The sequence below is a fragment of the Melozone crissalis genome, unplaced genomic scaffold, assembly GCF_028551555.1.
Source record: "Melozone crissalis strain CALT ecotype California unplaced genomic scaffold, PUWL_Pcris_2 ptg000096l_1, whole genome shotgun sequence".
Taxonomy (NCBI): domain Eukaryota; kingdom Metazoa; phylum Chordata; class Aves; order Passeriformes; family Passerellidae; genus Melozone; species Melozone crissalis.
The window spans coordinates 1,291,561-1,307,789 of NW_026535873.1; the positions used below are offsets into that span (position 1 = coordinate 1,291,561).

A 16,229-nucleotide genomic window follows, 5' to 3' on the forward strand; every position below is an offset into this window, starting at 1 on the left:
GTCTGCTGCTGTTCACAGAGAAGGGCTGGTGGCAGATGTGGGGCTTGGAGGCTGACTGGGGCACAGTGACCATGAAATAATCAAGTTTTCAATGTTCTGTGAAAGAAGGAGGGGCAGCAACAAAACTGCTACACTGGAATTAGGAAGGGCACACTTTGGCCTATTTAAGATGCTCATTTGGGGAGTACGAAATCAGGTACTGATTTTTTAAAGGGAAACAGCCCTTAAAAACAAAGAGGTCCTGAAAGTCTGGACATACTTAAAGAAAGTATTCTTAAGGGGGAAGGAGCAGCATGTCCCAGTGTGGCAAAAGATGGGCAAGTGAGGAAAATGACTGACCTGGCTGCCCATGGAGCTTTTGTGGGAACTCAGGATAAAACTTGGGTGCATCAACATTGGACAGAAGGTCAGGCAACTTAGGAAGTCTTTAAGGACGTTGTTAGGTCATGCAGAATGAAAAGCTGAGATGTGCAAGCTCAATTAGAACTTAACCTGGCCACTTCTGTGAAAAATAATAGGAAATGTTTCTATAAATAAACTAATAACAAAACATGGGATAAGGCAAACCTTAACTCTTTATTGGATGCAGTGGAGAACATAGTAACCAAAGATAAGGAAAAGGCTACACTACTTAACACCTTGTTTGTCTCAATTTTCAATATAAAGGCAGGTTGCCCTCAGGACAAGTGTTCTCCTGAGTTGGTAGATGGGCACAGGGAGCAGAACAGCCCCTGTGATCCAGGGGAAGCAGTTGGTGACCTGCTGAGCCACTCAGATGCTCACAGGTATATGGGATCAGATGGGATCCATCCTAGGGCAATGAGGGAGCTGTGGATGAGCTCCCCAAGCTGCTCTCCATCATTTACCATCAGTGCTGGCTCAGCAGGGAGGTCCCAGAGGACTGGAGGTGCCAATGTGAGCCCATCGCCAAGAAGGGCTGGAAGGAGGAGCTGGGGAGCTCCAGGCCTGTCAGCCTGACCTGGGTGCCTGGCAAGGTGTTGGAACAGATCACCTTGAGTGCCATCCCAGGGCACCCACAGGATGGCCGAGGGATCAGAGCCAGCCAGCATGGATTAAGGGGTGGCAGGTCCTGCCTGACCAATCCGGTCTCCTTTTATGACCAGGTGACCCACCCGTGGATGCAGGAAATGCTGTGGATGTTGTGTGCCTGGACTTCAGCAAAGCCTTTGACACTGTCTCTGACAGCATTCCCTGGAAAAGCTGCAGGCCACGCCTTGGGCATGTTCTCTCCTCACTGGGAGATTTAAGAGCTGGCTGGAGGCTGGGCCCAGAGAGTGGTGGGGATGGTGCTGCACCCAGCTGATATCCAGGTGCTGGTCGTGTACCCCAGGGATCTGTGCTGGGCCCAGTCCTGTTTAATATCTTCACTGATGATCTGGCTGAGGGGATCGAGTCCAGCATTCACAAATTGCAGATGGCACCAAGCTGGGTGTGAGTGTGGATCTGCTGGAGGGCAGGACAAGAAGACACAGCCTTAAGTGGCACCAGGGGAGGTTCAGGCTGGAAAATAGGAAGAAGTTCTTCACAGAAAGGGTGAGTGGGAACTGGAATGGGCTGGCCAGGGGGGAAGTGGCAGGGTCACTGTCCCTCTCCATTGGCACTAAGTGGCATGCTCTGGGTGACAAGGCAGTATGAGGGCATTGGTTGGACTTGATGATCCCAAAGGCCTTTTCCAGCCTATTTGATTCTGTCATTCTGTGATGATTGGGACACTCTGGGGCCATTGTGACACTGCAGGGCCTCGTGGAAATAAGAGAACCATGGTGACACCATGCAGCCCCACAGAACCAAGGGTCCATTGTGGTGCTGTGGGGCCAAATGGAACCAGGGAGTGCACCATGACACTCTGGGTCCTCGTGGAACCACAGAGGCCATTGTGACACTGCAGGGCCTTGTGTAACCAAGGGGTTTCACCATTTTGGCACTGCAAAACCAAGGAGACCACTAGGAGACTCCAGGGCCCAGTGGAACCAAGGGGCCATTCTGACACTGCAGGGCCTCATGGAACCAAGGGGACATTGTGACACTGCAGGATCCTGTGTAACCAAGGGACCCCTGTGACACGATGGGGCCTCAAGGAATCTGGAAGAATGTTGTGACACTGTGTGGCCTCGTGGAAATAAGGAGTCCATTGTGACACTGAGGAGACTTGTGGAGCCTCAGACACCATGGTGACAGTGTGGGACATCATGTGACCATGGGGCCATTGTGACACCCTGGGGCCCCACGCAACCAAGGGGCCACTGTGAAACTGCAGCACCAGCAAGGACATTGTGAAACTGTTAAGCCCCATAAAACCAAGGAATCAATTGTCAAATTTTGGGGCCCTATGGAACCTAGGAGACCATTGTGACAGTGCAGGGCCAGGTGTAACCAAGGCGCCATTGCAACACGGAGGGGCCCCATAGAACCAAGTACATCTTTGGAGATGACACCAAGCTGGGTGTGAGTGTTGATCTGCTGCAGGGCAGGAGGGCTCTGCACAGGGCCCTGGACAGGCTGGATCCAGGGACCAAATCCAACAAGGTGAGGTTGAACAACTCCCAGTGCTGAGTCCTGCACTTTGGCCACAACAACCCCTACAGTGCTACAGGCTGGGGACAGAGGGGCTGGAGAGCAGGCAGGCAGAAAGGGACCTGCAGGGACTGATGGACAGCAGGCTGGACATAAGGCAGCAGCGTGCCCAGGTTGGCAAGAAGGCCAATGGCTCCTGGCCTGGCTCAGGAATGGTGTGGCCAGCAGGAGCAGAGCTGCTGTGCCAGCACTGATCTGCCCCCAGCTCTGCACACAGACATTGCTACTGTAGCTCCAGAGAAGGCAACAAAAGGGCTTCTCTGCAGAAAACTTTGCTGGGAGATCTTTTAGTTCCTTTAAAGCTGCCGAGAGTGCAGCCCTTCAGCGACACTGTCTGTGGCTACAGGGAAGATTGTGAGAAACAAAATGGGAAATGGCAGAAAGATTGACAGGTCCTTAAAGATAATATGAAAAACTAAAACAAACAAAAAAACTTCCACACTGAAGCCAATAATAAGTATCAAAGAATACTTTTTTTACAAGTGATTGGCAGAAATTGGACAGCAGTTTAATGTCCCTGAAGCCATCCAGTCCTCAATCTCCTCACTGCAGCCTTGAGCTCCTGGTTCCTCAGGCTGTAGATGAGGGGGTTCAGGGCTGGAGGCACCAACGAGTACAGAACTGACAGGGTGAGATCCAGGGATAGGGAGGACATGGAAGGGGGCTTCAGGTGAGCAAATGTGCCAGTGCTGATGAACAGGGAGATCACAGCCAGGTGAGGGAGGCAGGTGGAAAAGGCTTTGTGCCGTCCCTGCTCAGAAGGGATCCTCAGCACAGCCCTGAAGATCTGCACATAGGAGAAAACAATGAACACAAAACAACCAAATACCAAAGAACCACTAACAGCAAGAAGCCCAAATTCCCTGAGGTAGGATTTGGAGCAGGAGAGCTTGAAGATGTGGGGGATGTCACAGAAGAATTGGCCCAGGACATTTCCATGGCACAGAGGCAGGGAAAATGTATTGGCTGTGTGCAGCAGTGAATAGAGAAAGCCACTGGCCCAGGCAGCTGCTGCCATGTGGGCACAAGCTCTGCTGCCCAGGAGGGTCCCGTAGTGCAGAGGTTTGCAGATAGACACATAGCAGTCGTAGCACATGATGGTCAGGAGAAAATACTCCGTTAGAGCACAGAAAACCAAAAAAAAGACCTGAGCAGCACATCCAATGTAGGAGATGTTCCTGGTGTCCCAGAGGGAATTGTGCATGCCTTTGGGGACAGTGGTGCAGATGGAGCCCAGGTCAATGAGGGCCAGGTTGAGCAGGAAGAAGAACATGGGTGTGTGCAGGTGGTGGCCGCAGGCTATGGCGCTGATGATGAGGCCGTTGCCCAGGAGGGCAGCCAGGGAGATGCCCAGCAAGAGGCAGAAGTGCAGGAGCTGCAGCTGCCGTGTGTCTGCCAACGCCAGCGGAGGAAGTGCCTGATGGAGCTGCTGTTGGACATTTGTGGTGCCTTGACAAAAAGATCTGTAGGAAAAGTAATCATGGAATAGTTGGGTTTGGAGAGGACTTTAAATATCCCAGCACATCTTGGGGGCACATTCCCCCCACTGCCTGCCCAGGGCTCTGCTGCCTGGAGCTGTCCCTGCCAGCAGCTGCTTCCCTGTGCCCAGGGCTGGGCCCTGCCAGTGCTGCCAGAGCCCAGCCCAGCCCTGGGGGCTCAGCTCTACCTTGCAGACCGCTCCCAGCTCAGGCACTGCCCAGGGGCAGCTCTGTCTCTGCAGGGTCTGATGGCAACATCAGACCAACCCTGCGGAGGCAGGAAAAATGAAACTGATGCTGCCTGTAAGGGGCCCTGTGATGATTTCTGTCATTGCCTGGTCTATTCAGAAGTGAATTTTTTTTTTTCAACCTTAACTGAGAGATTAATATCTATGGGCAATTTCCCATTCCGGCAACCCAAACCAGAAGATTAAAAAACAGGATTTTCCCTTTTATGCAACCCCTGCCTAGTTGTACTCCCTGTACAATCTACTTGGAAATGTTCTGCAGTTAAATGCCATGCTGGGAGCAGTCCTGAACAATACAGCATCCTCACCACATAAGGAGAACACTTACAAGTCTAACCAGCTGTCTCCTCCCACCCAGATCTTGTCCCCCAGTGCTGGGAGCAGCTGCCAGGGCTGGCTGAGAGCTGTCCCTGGCAGGCAGCAGAGTCCCTGCCCCAGCACAGCGCCCTGGGCTGCAGGACCCTGCTCTGCAGGACAGCCATGGGCACCCCTGGCTGCTCTGCACAAGAGACAATCAGAGAATGTACTCACAGGGTCTGTAGGCATTGGGATGTTCCTGCTTTAGGAGATGGCTCCTGGAGCTGCAGCTGCATTGTCCTGCAGCCAGAGGTTCCTGTGCCAAGGGCTGGCAGCGATTCTGCTCCAGGCACTTCTCAGCACCTTCCCAACCCTGACTGATTGAAGCTCTCTGTCCCTCTGTGCTGTGCTCGGGGTGGCTGCAGGCAGTGCCCCAGCCCTGCTGGGCTGGCAGAAGAGCTTCTCATCAAGAGAAATGTGCTTTCGAAGCTCTTCTTGGTTACCAGGAGCTGCCTTTGTGCCAAGAGCCCAGCCCAGCTCAGCAGCACAGACACAGCACAAGGACTGTAATGAGCTTCTGGGGCTTTTTGCTCAGGCCCTGAACATCAGTCCCCGGGAAGGGAGCTGAAGAAACCTCTCCAGAACTCCAAGTCAGAATCCAACTCCAAAGTTTCTTGAAGTTTTAATGGGTCCCACTGAGTGAGACGACGGAGAAAGTGTCCCCAGGCCCAAGGCAGAGCAGAGAACTGGAGGCAGGGATGACAGGTGGGCACAAAGAGAAGCAAAGTCTCGGTGCCCTGGGGCACAGCAGGGTCTGTGCCACCAAGGGCTGTGAGGGGACACCTTGTCCTGAGGCACTGGGGCCTCCTGGCACAGCCCCAGCCAGGCTGGGCACTGTCAGCCCCTGGTCCTACCCTCAGCATCCCCCCTAGCCCACATCCCAGTGGCCTCAAGGATCTGCTGAAAGGAGTCCCTGGGGAGCCTTGCTCAGGAATGGCCTTGGGGGTTCCTGAATGCTCCCTGCAGGGACTGCAAGTTTTTCAAAGGACTTTGAGTTTGGCTTTTGCCTTGGAGTCTCTGAGAGGTTTGTGCAATCATGGCCTCCAATTATCTGCTATAATTAGTCCCTGGAGAGGCTTTGTCAGTAAAAACACTCAGTGGGCTCTATAATGCTTCAGGGTACTTCAGTTATTTTAAGGTACTTGGTTGTTTCCCTTTTGATACAGACTCTGAAAAGGTTTGTGCAATCATGGCCCCAATCTTCTGCTTTAACGAGTCCCTTGAGAGCTCTGTATTGACACTCTGTGGGCTCATTAATACTTTGGGATACTCAAGGTTTTTAAGGTACTTTATGGATTTAAGAATACTTTTAGGTACTTTTAAGGATGTTCCTTTCCACACTGAGTCTTTTAGAGGTTTTTGTACCATCCTGGCCTCCAATTCTCTCCTCCAAGGAGTTCATGAGGAGCCTGTGTGGGGTATCTTCCTCCTTTTTGTTTTACAACAAAGATGGAACTGAAAGAATTTTTTTAAGACTTTCTAAAAGCATTGAAATGAACATGGGACATTTAAAAATCCAACAACAACCACTAAGGGAATTAATAGTCCTGTTTTAGCTAGACATCATCCAACCCTTTAGTCCCTTGAATTGGAAGATCTTATTGACCCAGTCTTTGTTTTCCACTTGAAGCTTCTTGAACCCTTCCTTCAGTACCTGAATGCTCTTGTGGATTGACTCACTGTGGCTAGAGAGGTTCATGCAACATATGCCCTCAGAGTCTACACAGCCATGCCCATGTGCCCAGAGTAAAAACTCTATCGCTGTTCTGCACCATGGCCTGTCTGATGATCTCTATGTTTGAGAGCAGGCCACTCAATGTGAGGGAGGTAGCATTGATTTGCTTACTTAACAGGCACTCAAGATGGTCTAATTGTCCTAAAGCTTTAGCTGCAACCACCCAAAGTAGTAAGATGGAGGCCGCTATTCTTTTGTTATGACTCCGATGGATGACATTATTTTTGCAATGATGTTCAAAGTAGTGTGTAGATCTTTTTGCTCTGTTTCTCTGGACATTAATCATTTTTGTGTTTGGTGCCAGCATGGTAAGCCTCCCCAAGCTACAAGGTCCACCTTTGATGTGTGAAGGGACACCAGGCCATGCTCTATCCCTGCAAATAAGAAATACACCCTGCAGCAACTGGAGTGGGTAGCTACTGGACCAAGAAATTATGGAAGAGGTGTATACACCATCAGGTCTGGTTTCTGTAAGTGGGATGGTATGGGGCAATGTCTCTCCTGATAGTTTCTTTTTTTCTTGTAATTTTATGTCTTTCACCATCTTCCCATCTTGGATGGTAATAAAACCTTAAACAAAAGTCCATTTTTACAGAGCCGAGAATTTCTAGCTCCTGGAGTTCAAGTGCTGCATGCAGAGGCTTCTGGGTCCAGTAGCCCCAAGCATTGACAGGGTTGTACTTCCATTTGCCATCAGGATTGTCAACTCACATAATGCAGATGGCATCCTCAGTTATTGGCCAGACATCTGTGGGCAACCCCACTGGGCAGGTGGAGAAGGGGTCATCAGGGCTAGCGACAGACAGGCACAGGGTGTCTTGTTTCATGACTTTTGCTAGAGTTATCCATAGGTTATTCTTTGTGTTTTTGAGGGCTACCAATCCACTCGCAAGGAACATGGTTGCAAAAAGGCTGAGAAAGGTGAGTAGAAGCTTCTTATGTGTCATCTTCAAAAGAATTGTCTAGTCCAGGTGCTCGAGTCACTGTCGGGTGGGTTTTGTCTTGGGGTGGATGTTGCCTTCTGGAGCAAGGCAGGCGACCTGGTTCAGATGAACAGCACGGTGGCCCACTCACCAGGGCCACTCGGGCCAATGACACACGCAGACATCAATGTGATGGACGGTCAAAAGGCGTTTATTATCTCATCTCTTGGGTTTTTATAGTCTAAGGGGTCTCTATGTCAGCATGGGTCTGTCTTTACCATCTATGGTTAGTAAGAGGTGGACTGTTACTGGGTAGGGGATGGAAAATTACTGGAATTTGGTTAAGGGAGGCTACCTTCCTATGTTAGTTTCTTATCTACAGGAAGCAGATGGTCTTATCTAAGGGGAACAGAGGGTCCTGGCTTTCCGTGACATCGCGAGATCTTCCGCAGCGCCTTTCCCTGTCTACCACATCTCCCCCCCGCTTTTCACAAATGAATGAGGTAGTCATGCACATAGGTACTTAAATGAGGTATAAGGTTGTAGTTTGACAAGGGAAAAGGGTCTTGGGAGTCTTGAGTAAGTTTTTGTCAGACAAGTTCGGAGGATCTTGTGACTGACGGTGTTCCCTGGTTGAATTCTCTGGTTGAATTCTCCGGTTGAATTCACAGCAATTGTCGTCGGCCTAAGAACAGGATGTTGGTCTGTTCCAGGCGGGTCTGAACGAACGAGACCAGCTTGTTCAGCAGGCATGGTCCGAAGGTGACTGTTAGAAACAGCATGGCCAATGGACCTATCAGGACAGAAATCAGAGTGGTTAGCCAAGGTGATTGATTGAACCAGGACTCGTACCAACCCTGTTGGGCCTCCCTGTCTTTCTGTCTCTGAGCCAGTCGGTTCCAGAGTTCTGCCATGGAGTCTCTCACGACTCCCGTGTGGTCTGCGTAGAAACAGCACTCCTCCTTCAAGGCAGCACACAGGCCCCCTTGCTGCATGAACAGGAGGTCCAGGCCTCGCCTGTTGTGCAAGACCACTTCCGAGAGTGAGGAGACCGACTTCTCTAGAAAGGAGATGGATTTCTTGATCCTTTGCAGGTCCTCGTCAATTGTTGCTTGCAGCTGGGACAGTCCTTGGTGCTGGGTCGCTAGGGCTGAGACTCCTGTGGCCGTTCCGGCTGCTCCCAGGCCGAGCAGCATTGCGATAGTTATACCTGTCAATATTTCTCTTTTGTGGATCCGGCTGGGTCCCTCAAGAAGATGGTACATTTCTTTGTCTGAGTGGTACAGGATCCTAGGAACAATCAGAACTTGGACACAGAAGTCGTTAGAGTCATTGAATTTGGGAAGGAACGCACAAGGACTCACTCCGGATCGCTGGCAAACCCCCATCCCAGATGCGGCTGGGACTGCCCATTTATTGTTTTTCCTGTTAGGCTTGACGATTTTGGTGCAGATGTTGCCTCCCCGCTTAGCTAGGGTTGCATTGCCAAAGCATCTGCCTCGGCCTGTGACTTGACTCAGGGTGATTCCCTTGCGAGGGGTGTCCCATCTGCACTGGTGAGGGACGTTGGCTGAGGAATACCTGAAGGGAGTGTTTAAGGTGACTCCTTCGAAAAAGGGAGGTTTGACATCGTAACAAAGCCAGCAGGATTCAGTTAGGTTAGGGTTGGATTCGTTCAGGGATACAAAGGTAGCTTCTAACATGCGAAGGATTGGGTCTGAGTCTGACTCGGTTAAGCGGCTCATCTGAAAGGTTTCCGCTTGACCGGTCGGGACTTTGCTGACCCCTGTGGGTAAGGTTTTGGGGTAGGTTACGTTTTTCCCTTTCGGCACGCTTTTAATCGCTTTGTTGGGTCCGACTGCTCGGGGTGCTGACGGTTGGAGCCTGATAATTTGCACGTTCGCCCTCTCTTTTGACCCTTGAAGGACCACTGTCCACGTTCTGCCTGTGCCCCAGCTAGGGTGATCTGGCTGCAAGACCGTCTTGTTATACTCAGTGCATGCCCGAAATCTAGGGACTTTATGTTGGTTTCGATGGAAGTTTCCGTGAAAGAAGAGGGGTATTTGGCAACCGATGGGTGCCTAGGTGAATTGTAAGAATTTGTCTGGCTCTTGTGGATCCCACCCAGGCCCCAATGGCCTGGCATCTGTAACTATGGTTTCGCAGCCCCAGTGCCCACAGTATCCCCACCCTGGGTGATTGCAGTAGCTTTTCCCAGGGTTTGAAGCTGGGCACCAGTAGGATAGGTACGAGTGTGTGACGTGTGGGGAATAGGGGTGTACCTTTGGCTGTCCTGGAAACAGGTCGGTGATGCGGAGCACGAAGGATGGGGTGTTCGGTGTGGTGATTTGTCTGAGCGCTTTGCCACTACTAAGGTGTCGCATGACCCACCTGAAGGGCTGATGCGGGTAGTGGTCTGGGCTGGCTTGCCCCCTGGCAACAAGCCCCCCGGCATGCCCCCTGGCAACAAGCCCCAACAGCAAAATCACACAGAAACACCCTTGGTGCTTGGGTCTCACCCGTGCGGGTCCCTCGGGTGCTGCTTGGCGGCTTGGTGGTCTGTCGCTTTCGTCCGGAACCGGGAAGTATGCATCACGAGGGCGTCCCACGAGCAGGTCCTGTAAACAAATACTCGCAATTCTCGTCAGTCTCATTCTGCTCGCCCTGAAGGTCCGGTTTAATCGACTTAAGTGGACACCACCTGATTTTGCCGTCCTTTTTGACTGCTGCGTACCCTCGCCCTGTGAGCATCAGCCTCCAACCCCGTTCCCCCTTGCCTAGCTCGTTTCTGATTGCCACCTGTGGGCCCTCTTCTAGCGTTCGAGTGACCCAGTGTTTTTGAACGGGACTGTTTGTTTCATCTCCCCTAGGGAATTGATTCAGTGCCAGCAAGGCGGTTGCCAGCATGCGTGCCTGATCTCCTGGGGGAATGGCATTGGCAAAGCCCTCTGCTTTTGCCAACACTTCTATCTTGGTTTTCAGGGTCTGGTTTGCTCTCTCTACTATGGCCTGTCTGGTACTGTTATGTGGGATGCCATGCACTAGCATGATATCCCATTTTGAGGCGAATTCCTGTACTTGTTTGGAGGTGAAGTTGGAGCCGTTGTCCGTTTTGATCTGCTTGGGGATACCTAGCCAAGCCATGGCTGTCAGCCAGTGCTGAATTGTGGCTTTGGAGTTGGTTTTGGGGTGCTGTGTAGCTACGATCGCTGCGCTATAAGTGTCTACTGTCATTGCAAGCCATGGTCGGTGCCTCAATATTTCGCACCAGGTGAAGTCCGACTGCCAGATTTCTGAGGGCTTGAGACCTCTTGGGTTGACTCCGTAGGACCAAAGGGGTGACTTCTGGCAATGAGGGCAAGTGGCTACCACATGTTTGGCGTCCGCCGTCGAGATTCCGCATCTCTTTGCCAGTGCTTTGACTCCGATGTGGAGCGACTCGTGCAGTTGACGGGCTCTTTGCAAGATCCAAACGCCTTTCGCTGCGGCATCCGCTTTGTCGTTGCCGATCTGAAAGTAACCTTTGACTGGGTCATGGCTGTTGATGTGGATGACTGACACGGTGCCCTGTCGCGAGGAGAGTGCTTCTTCCAGCATTAGGGCTGCTGCTGATGTTGACACTCCTGGTCCTGCCATGGCTAGGCTGAGCCTTGCCACGAATATGGAGTCCGTTACGATGTTGAGGTGTTCGTCTTGGAAGAGTCCGCACGCCAAAACAACTGCTGCTGCCTCAAGTTGTTGCACTGACAGTGTGGGGTCCCTCGCTTTGACGGAGTGCCATTGCTCTCCTGCCTGCCACACTGCTGCTGCGGTTGAAGTCGTGGAGGAAGCGTCTGTGAAGACCGTTGGTCCCGGCTGCGGTCTGTCCTTGACCTTCGGTGGCATGTCCATGTCGACTATGGTCAGCAGCTTAGTCCAGGGTGGCTTGGAAGAGTAGGAGATTTCTCCTCCGAAGCCGGAGAGAGCAAGGGCCAGGTACTCCGATATTGCGGCTGACTCTGTGGTCGGCTGCTTGCGAAACGGAAGGTGGATGCTTGTCGGCTCTGTCCCTAGGTGTTTCAAGGTGAGTCTCCTGCCTTTCATGATGAGGTTGGCGATGCACTCAATTCCTGGGGAAAATGCACGAGCGGGTCTTCCGAGGACCACCCATTGGATCGGTCGGGCCTTTTCTGCAAGTCCTTGGACCAGTGCTCCCACTCCCCCCTTCGGTGTAAAGTGGACGTACAGGTCCAGTGGCATGGCTGGGTTCCACCTGGCAAGCGTGCCAGTGGCCATTTGGTTTTCGATGAAGTCGAGGGAGCTCGTTGCTTGCGGTGTCAGCTCCTTGGGATCCCAGGGGTTGTTTCCTTTCAGGAGGTCGTACAGAGGGTCCATGACCTTGGGAGGAATCAGGACGATGTTGCGAAGCCACTGCAGCGATCCCACCAGGCGTTGCACGTCGTGGAGCGTCTCGATGTCTCGGTTGATCTTCATCTCGGGGGGTGTCACGTGGGTGCTCGTGATGCCTACTCCCAGGAAGGTCACGCAGGGTCCTCTCTTGATCTTTGCGCTCGCGATCTCGAAGCCGTTGGCTTGAAGGGTTTCCGTGACTGTGGTCACCAGGTGATCGACTTGGCTTGTCAATGGTGCTGCAACCAGGATGTCGTCCATGTACTGGATGATGGTTGCGGTGGGGTAGGAGTGTCGGACTGGCGTCAGTGCTTTGTCCACGGTGATTTGGCATATGGTGGGACTGTCGACCAGGCCTTGCGGAAGTACTCTCCATTGGAAGCGAAGGTTGGGCCGCTCGCCGTTCCGAAATGCCATGGAAAAGGCGAATCATTCTCTGTCCTCAGGGTGCAGAGGTATTGAAAAGAAGCAGTCCTTGATGTCCAGTACTGCACACGGCTGCCCTGTGGGAATGGCTGAGTTCGCGGGAAGCAGTGTCTGGACTGGACCCATGGGTCTGATCGTCTTGTTCACTTCTCTCAGGTCGTGGACGAGACGATAGCCTTGTCCGGACCTTTTGGGGACCACGAATACCGGGGTGTTCCATGGGCTGGTGGAGGGTTCTATGTGACCCTTTTGCAGTTCTCGATCGACCAGTTCCAGCAAGGCTGCCATTCGAGGCTCTGTCAGGGGCCACTGCTCAACCCATACAGGGTCTGATGATTTCCAAGTCAATTTGATTGGCAGCGGAGGGTGTACGGCAGTGGCCCTCAGGATAAATTTGTGATCCGAAATCCTAGCAAGGAGAGAACATCCCTTCCTAACAGGGGTGGAGAATTCTGCAAAATGTAGGGGTAGATTGCTACTGTCTGTTCTGGTCCCTTTTTCGTGTGAAGTGTTATAGCCACCAGCTGGGTGCTTTTCCATGTCCGGGACTTCCCCCCCACTCCGTTCACTGGGGGGACTTCTTTGAATTGCCAATGTCCGGGCCAATGCGTTTGGGGAATAATCATGCTGTCTGATCCCGTGTCCGCCCAAAACTGAAGCCCTATGACGTGAGGATCTTGGCTGCCGTAAAGGCGGCATGTCCCCCACACCATCAAGGGTTCCTTCCCTATTTTCATGACCAAGGCCACCCAGGGATCCCGCTCTGGGGCGTCCCCTGCTGTTCCTGTGACTCCGGCGCGGGTTGTGGCGGTGGGGGGTGCGAAGGTATTGAGGGTGCTGCACAGCTCTGCCATTGTATTGCTGGGGGGGATGCAAAGGTGACTTCTCCCTGTGGGGGCATAGGGTATGAGGGTCCCCTGCCCCACTGGGGGTTGCTGTAGCTGGGCCGCTGCATATTCCAGGTGGGAGGGGGCTGAACATGGCCTGGCCACCCCCTCCCTCTCCCGTTTCCCTGGGGCCTGGATCTGCATTCCTTAGCTAAGTGCCCCTTCCTTCCACACCCCCAGCACGGTCCCCTGCCTCCCGCTTGGCGTGGTGGAGCAGCTGCTGATAGGCGCCTTGGCTGGGGGCAGTTTGCTGCCAAGTGGCCTGCCTGGCCGCACTTAAGGCACGCCATCACGCTGGTTATTGCAGTTTGAACTGCTGCTTGGATGGGAGCTAGGTGTTCCTCCTTTGCAACGTGTCTGATCATGGCAGCTATATTAGACCCCTGTGGCAGTGATCTTAAAATGTCCTTGGTGGCTGAGTTGCATTGCTGGCGTAAGCACTCTGCCAGCACGGGATCCTTTGCCTCTGAGGGTAACGTAGAGGAATCTAATGCGGCCTGGAGCTTGTCCACGAATTGAGTGAAGCTCTCACTCTCACCCTGTTTTATGGAAGACCATGGAGAGGGTTTGGCTACCACTTTAGAAGTGTCACGGATGGCTTCTCAGGCAGCTCAGGTCGTTGTCATGACCTCATGGGCTCGCAGGCCCTCAGCCTGTTGCTGGGGGGTGATCATAGTGGGGTCTGTGCCCATAAGCCTCTGTATGCTGGAGCCGTGCAGTGGATGGTCTGCCCCTGTTACCAAGGCTAGCTGTTTCATGCAATTATCCTCCCATTCTTGTTTGAAAACGATCATCCCTGCACCATCGAATATCATTCTACATGTCTGCTTAATATCAAAGGGAAGCATATTGTCCCCACCAAAAAGGCCGTCAATAAGTGTGCAAACCATGGCAGAATTAATTCCCTTATCCGCAATCACTTTAACAATTGCCTGCACATCTTTCGGATTGACTGGTGAATAAGTCCTTTGGTTTCCGCCTGCCCCCCCCACACGGACCGGGAACACTAAAGTGGCAGACGGAGCCCATTCCGCGCAAGCCATTTTTATTTTCCGCCAGTTTGTGAGTGGGGTTTGGTTTTTCTCTGGTAACCCCTTCACCCAAGCGGGAGTGCTGTGGCTAGTGACCTTACATGCCGCTTCTCTCTCTCTGTTAAAGCCGTAATCCCGATCGGAATCCTCCGATCCTATCTTGGGCTCAGAGCTCGAGCCCGAGTCCGAGCCGGAAGTTGAATAAGGAGACGCTTCCGGGCTGCTCTGCCTTTTCCCCGGACTCCGACCCCGCCCCCTCCTGCGGGGGTCGGGCCGTTCCCTCTCCCTGGGGTCCCCCCGCCTCCTGCTGGGGGAGGTCCTTGCCCTATAAGGACCTAATTTGAACTGAGGGCTCTGATTGGTCTTACGCGTCTCCGCGGGGGCCGCCCCGTCTCCCCGCTCACCCGCGCATGCGTTGTTAAGCGGGCTGACCGCGCTTCCGCCCCCCCGCCTCCTCCTTTCCGCCCGGACCACGCGGTTCGGCGCCATTTTCAAACGCATATGGTGGGGGGGCGTTTTTATCGGTCCCTACGGGGTCCGCCGATTCGGCCGCGTTCCGCGCCTCCTCCGCGAGCCCCTGCCAGAACGCCCGCGGGTGTTCCCCCCCCTCCGATGGTGAATCCGCTCGCTGAGGGGGGTCTGGCGTTCGTGCCTCCGCGCGCCCGCCCGGGTCAGGCACCTCCGCGGTTTGTGTCGCCGCGCCCACCCCCAACTGCGGCACGGCTAATAAACAAGTTCGTGCGGCTATCCAGGTTTCTTGCTCTTGTTGAGCCTTTTGCAGAGCCTGGACAACCCTGCCCCACGATTTTAGGGCTTTCCCTGAGCCCGAGGACATGGTGTCCTCCGCCAGGGCTTTTGTACATTTATCCCACACGTCCGAATGTAGGACATCCACGGGGCTTTCAATAGCCCCAACCTTAATCAGTCTCGGCAATGCGAGAGATAAATCCCTAAGTTTACATTCTATACCCCATTGTGCATGCATCTCTGTTACGACCTTCGCAATGGCTTCCATGGTCCACGCTGGTCCGGAGGCGTCCCTCCCGCTGTGGTCAGACCTGCTGCCAGCAGCCGCTGATCTCTGGCCAGGAGAATTCCCGAACCCCGGGCACTGCAGCAGTCCCGGGTTCGGCACCAGTTTGTTGCCTTCTGGAGCAAGGCAGGCGATCTGGTTCAGACGAACAGCACAGTGGCCCACTCACCAGGGCCACTCGGGCCAATGACACACGCAGACATCAATGTGATGGACGGTCAAAAGGCGTTTATTATCTCATCTCTTGGGTTTTTATAGTCTAAGGGGTCTCTACGTCAGCATGGGTCTGTCTTTACCATCTATGGTTAGTAAGAGGTGGACTGTTACTGGGTAGGGGATAGAAAGTTACTGGAATTTGGTTAAGGGAGGCTACCTTCCTATGTTAGTTTCTTATCTACAGGAAGCAGATGGTCTTATCTAAGGGGAACAGAGGGTCCTGGCTTTCCGTGACATCGCGAGATCTTCCGCAGCGCCTTTCCCTGTCTACCACAGGTGGACTTGGGGGTTCCTTTGGAGAATCTCCACACTTAGTGACTACAGGTAAGGCTTGATGTTCGTAGCCAGGATCCACTGAGATCCTTTACTATGAATGGTCTCAATGTGGCAATTTGATCTTCAGGTCGTTTGATGTTAATAAGTTCTGCACTTCGGAGACTGTCACTGTCACCTCCAATCTTGGACAACATTCCTGCAGTAGACGTGAACACCCAGTTAAGAGGCCACTTGGAACGTGAGATACCTGTCACATCTGCTCCTATGTCCACAAGCCCTGTCAAAACAATCTTTCCATTGTTAAGTTTCAGAGTGCAGGTGATTTTTGGTTTATTGTGATTTATCACCTAGGTCCACATCCCTACTCAAATGTCATTGGCATCCTGTTTGGGGAGTATTATGGCTTGGGCAATTGTTATTCCTTGGAGTGTAAAACAAGGTGGGTCAGGAGACAGGACCAGCCCTGTAATTTCTTTTTGTGAGGCCACTGATAGTATGGATGGCAATATGAAAAATCCTTCTGTCCTCGATTGGCAGTTTCCTAAGATTAATAGGTCACAGAGCCAATCTTTGGGCCCCAGATATCCTCTCAATATTGCATCAGCAAAATAGTCAGTTAAAACAACAGACTTCAC

General features: G+C 52.8%; 1 protein-coding gene across 1 annotated transcript; it reads right to left on the reverse strand.

The window, feature by feature from the left end:
* Positions 1 to 3,103: 3,103 nt before the first annotated feature.
* On the reverse strand, positions 3,104 to 3,970 carry LOC128947318 (olfactory receptor 14J1-like). Its single transcript, XM_054291571.1, has one exon. The coding sequence runs from the start codon at positions 3,866 to 3,868 to the stop codon at positions 3,104 to 3,106; it is 765 nt and encodes a 254-aa protein (XP_054147546.1). The 5' UTR covers positions 3,869 to 3,970.
* Positions 3,971 to 16,229: the final 12,259 nt, after the last annotated feature.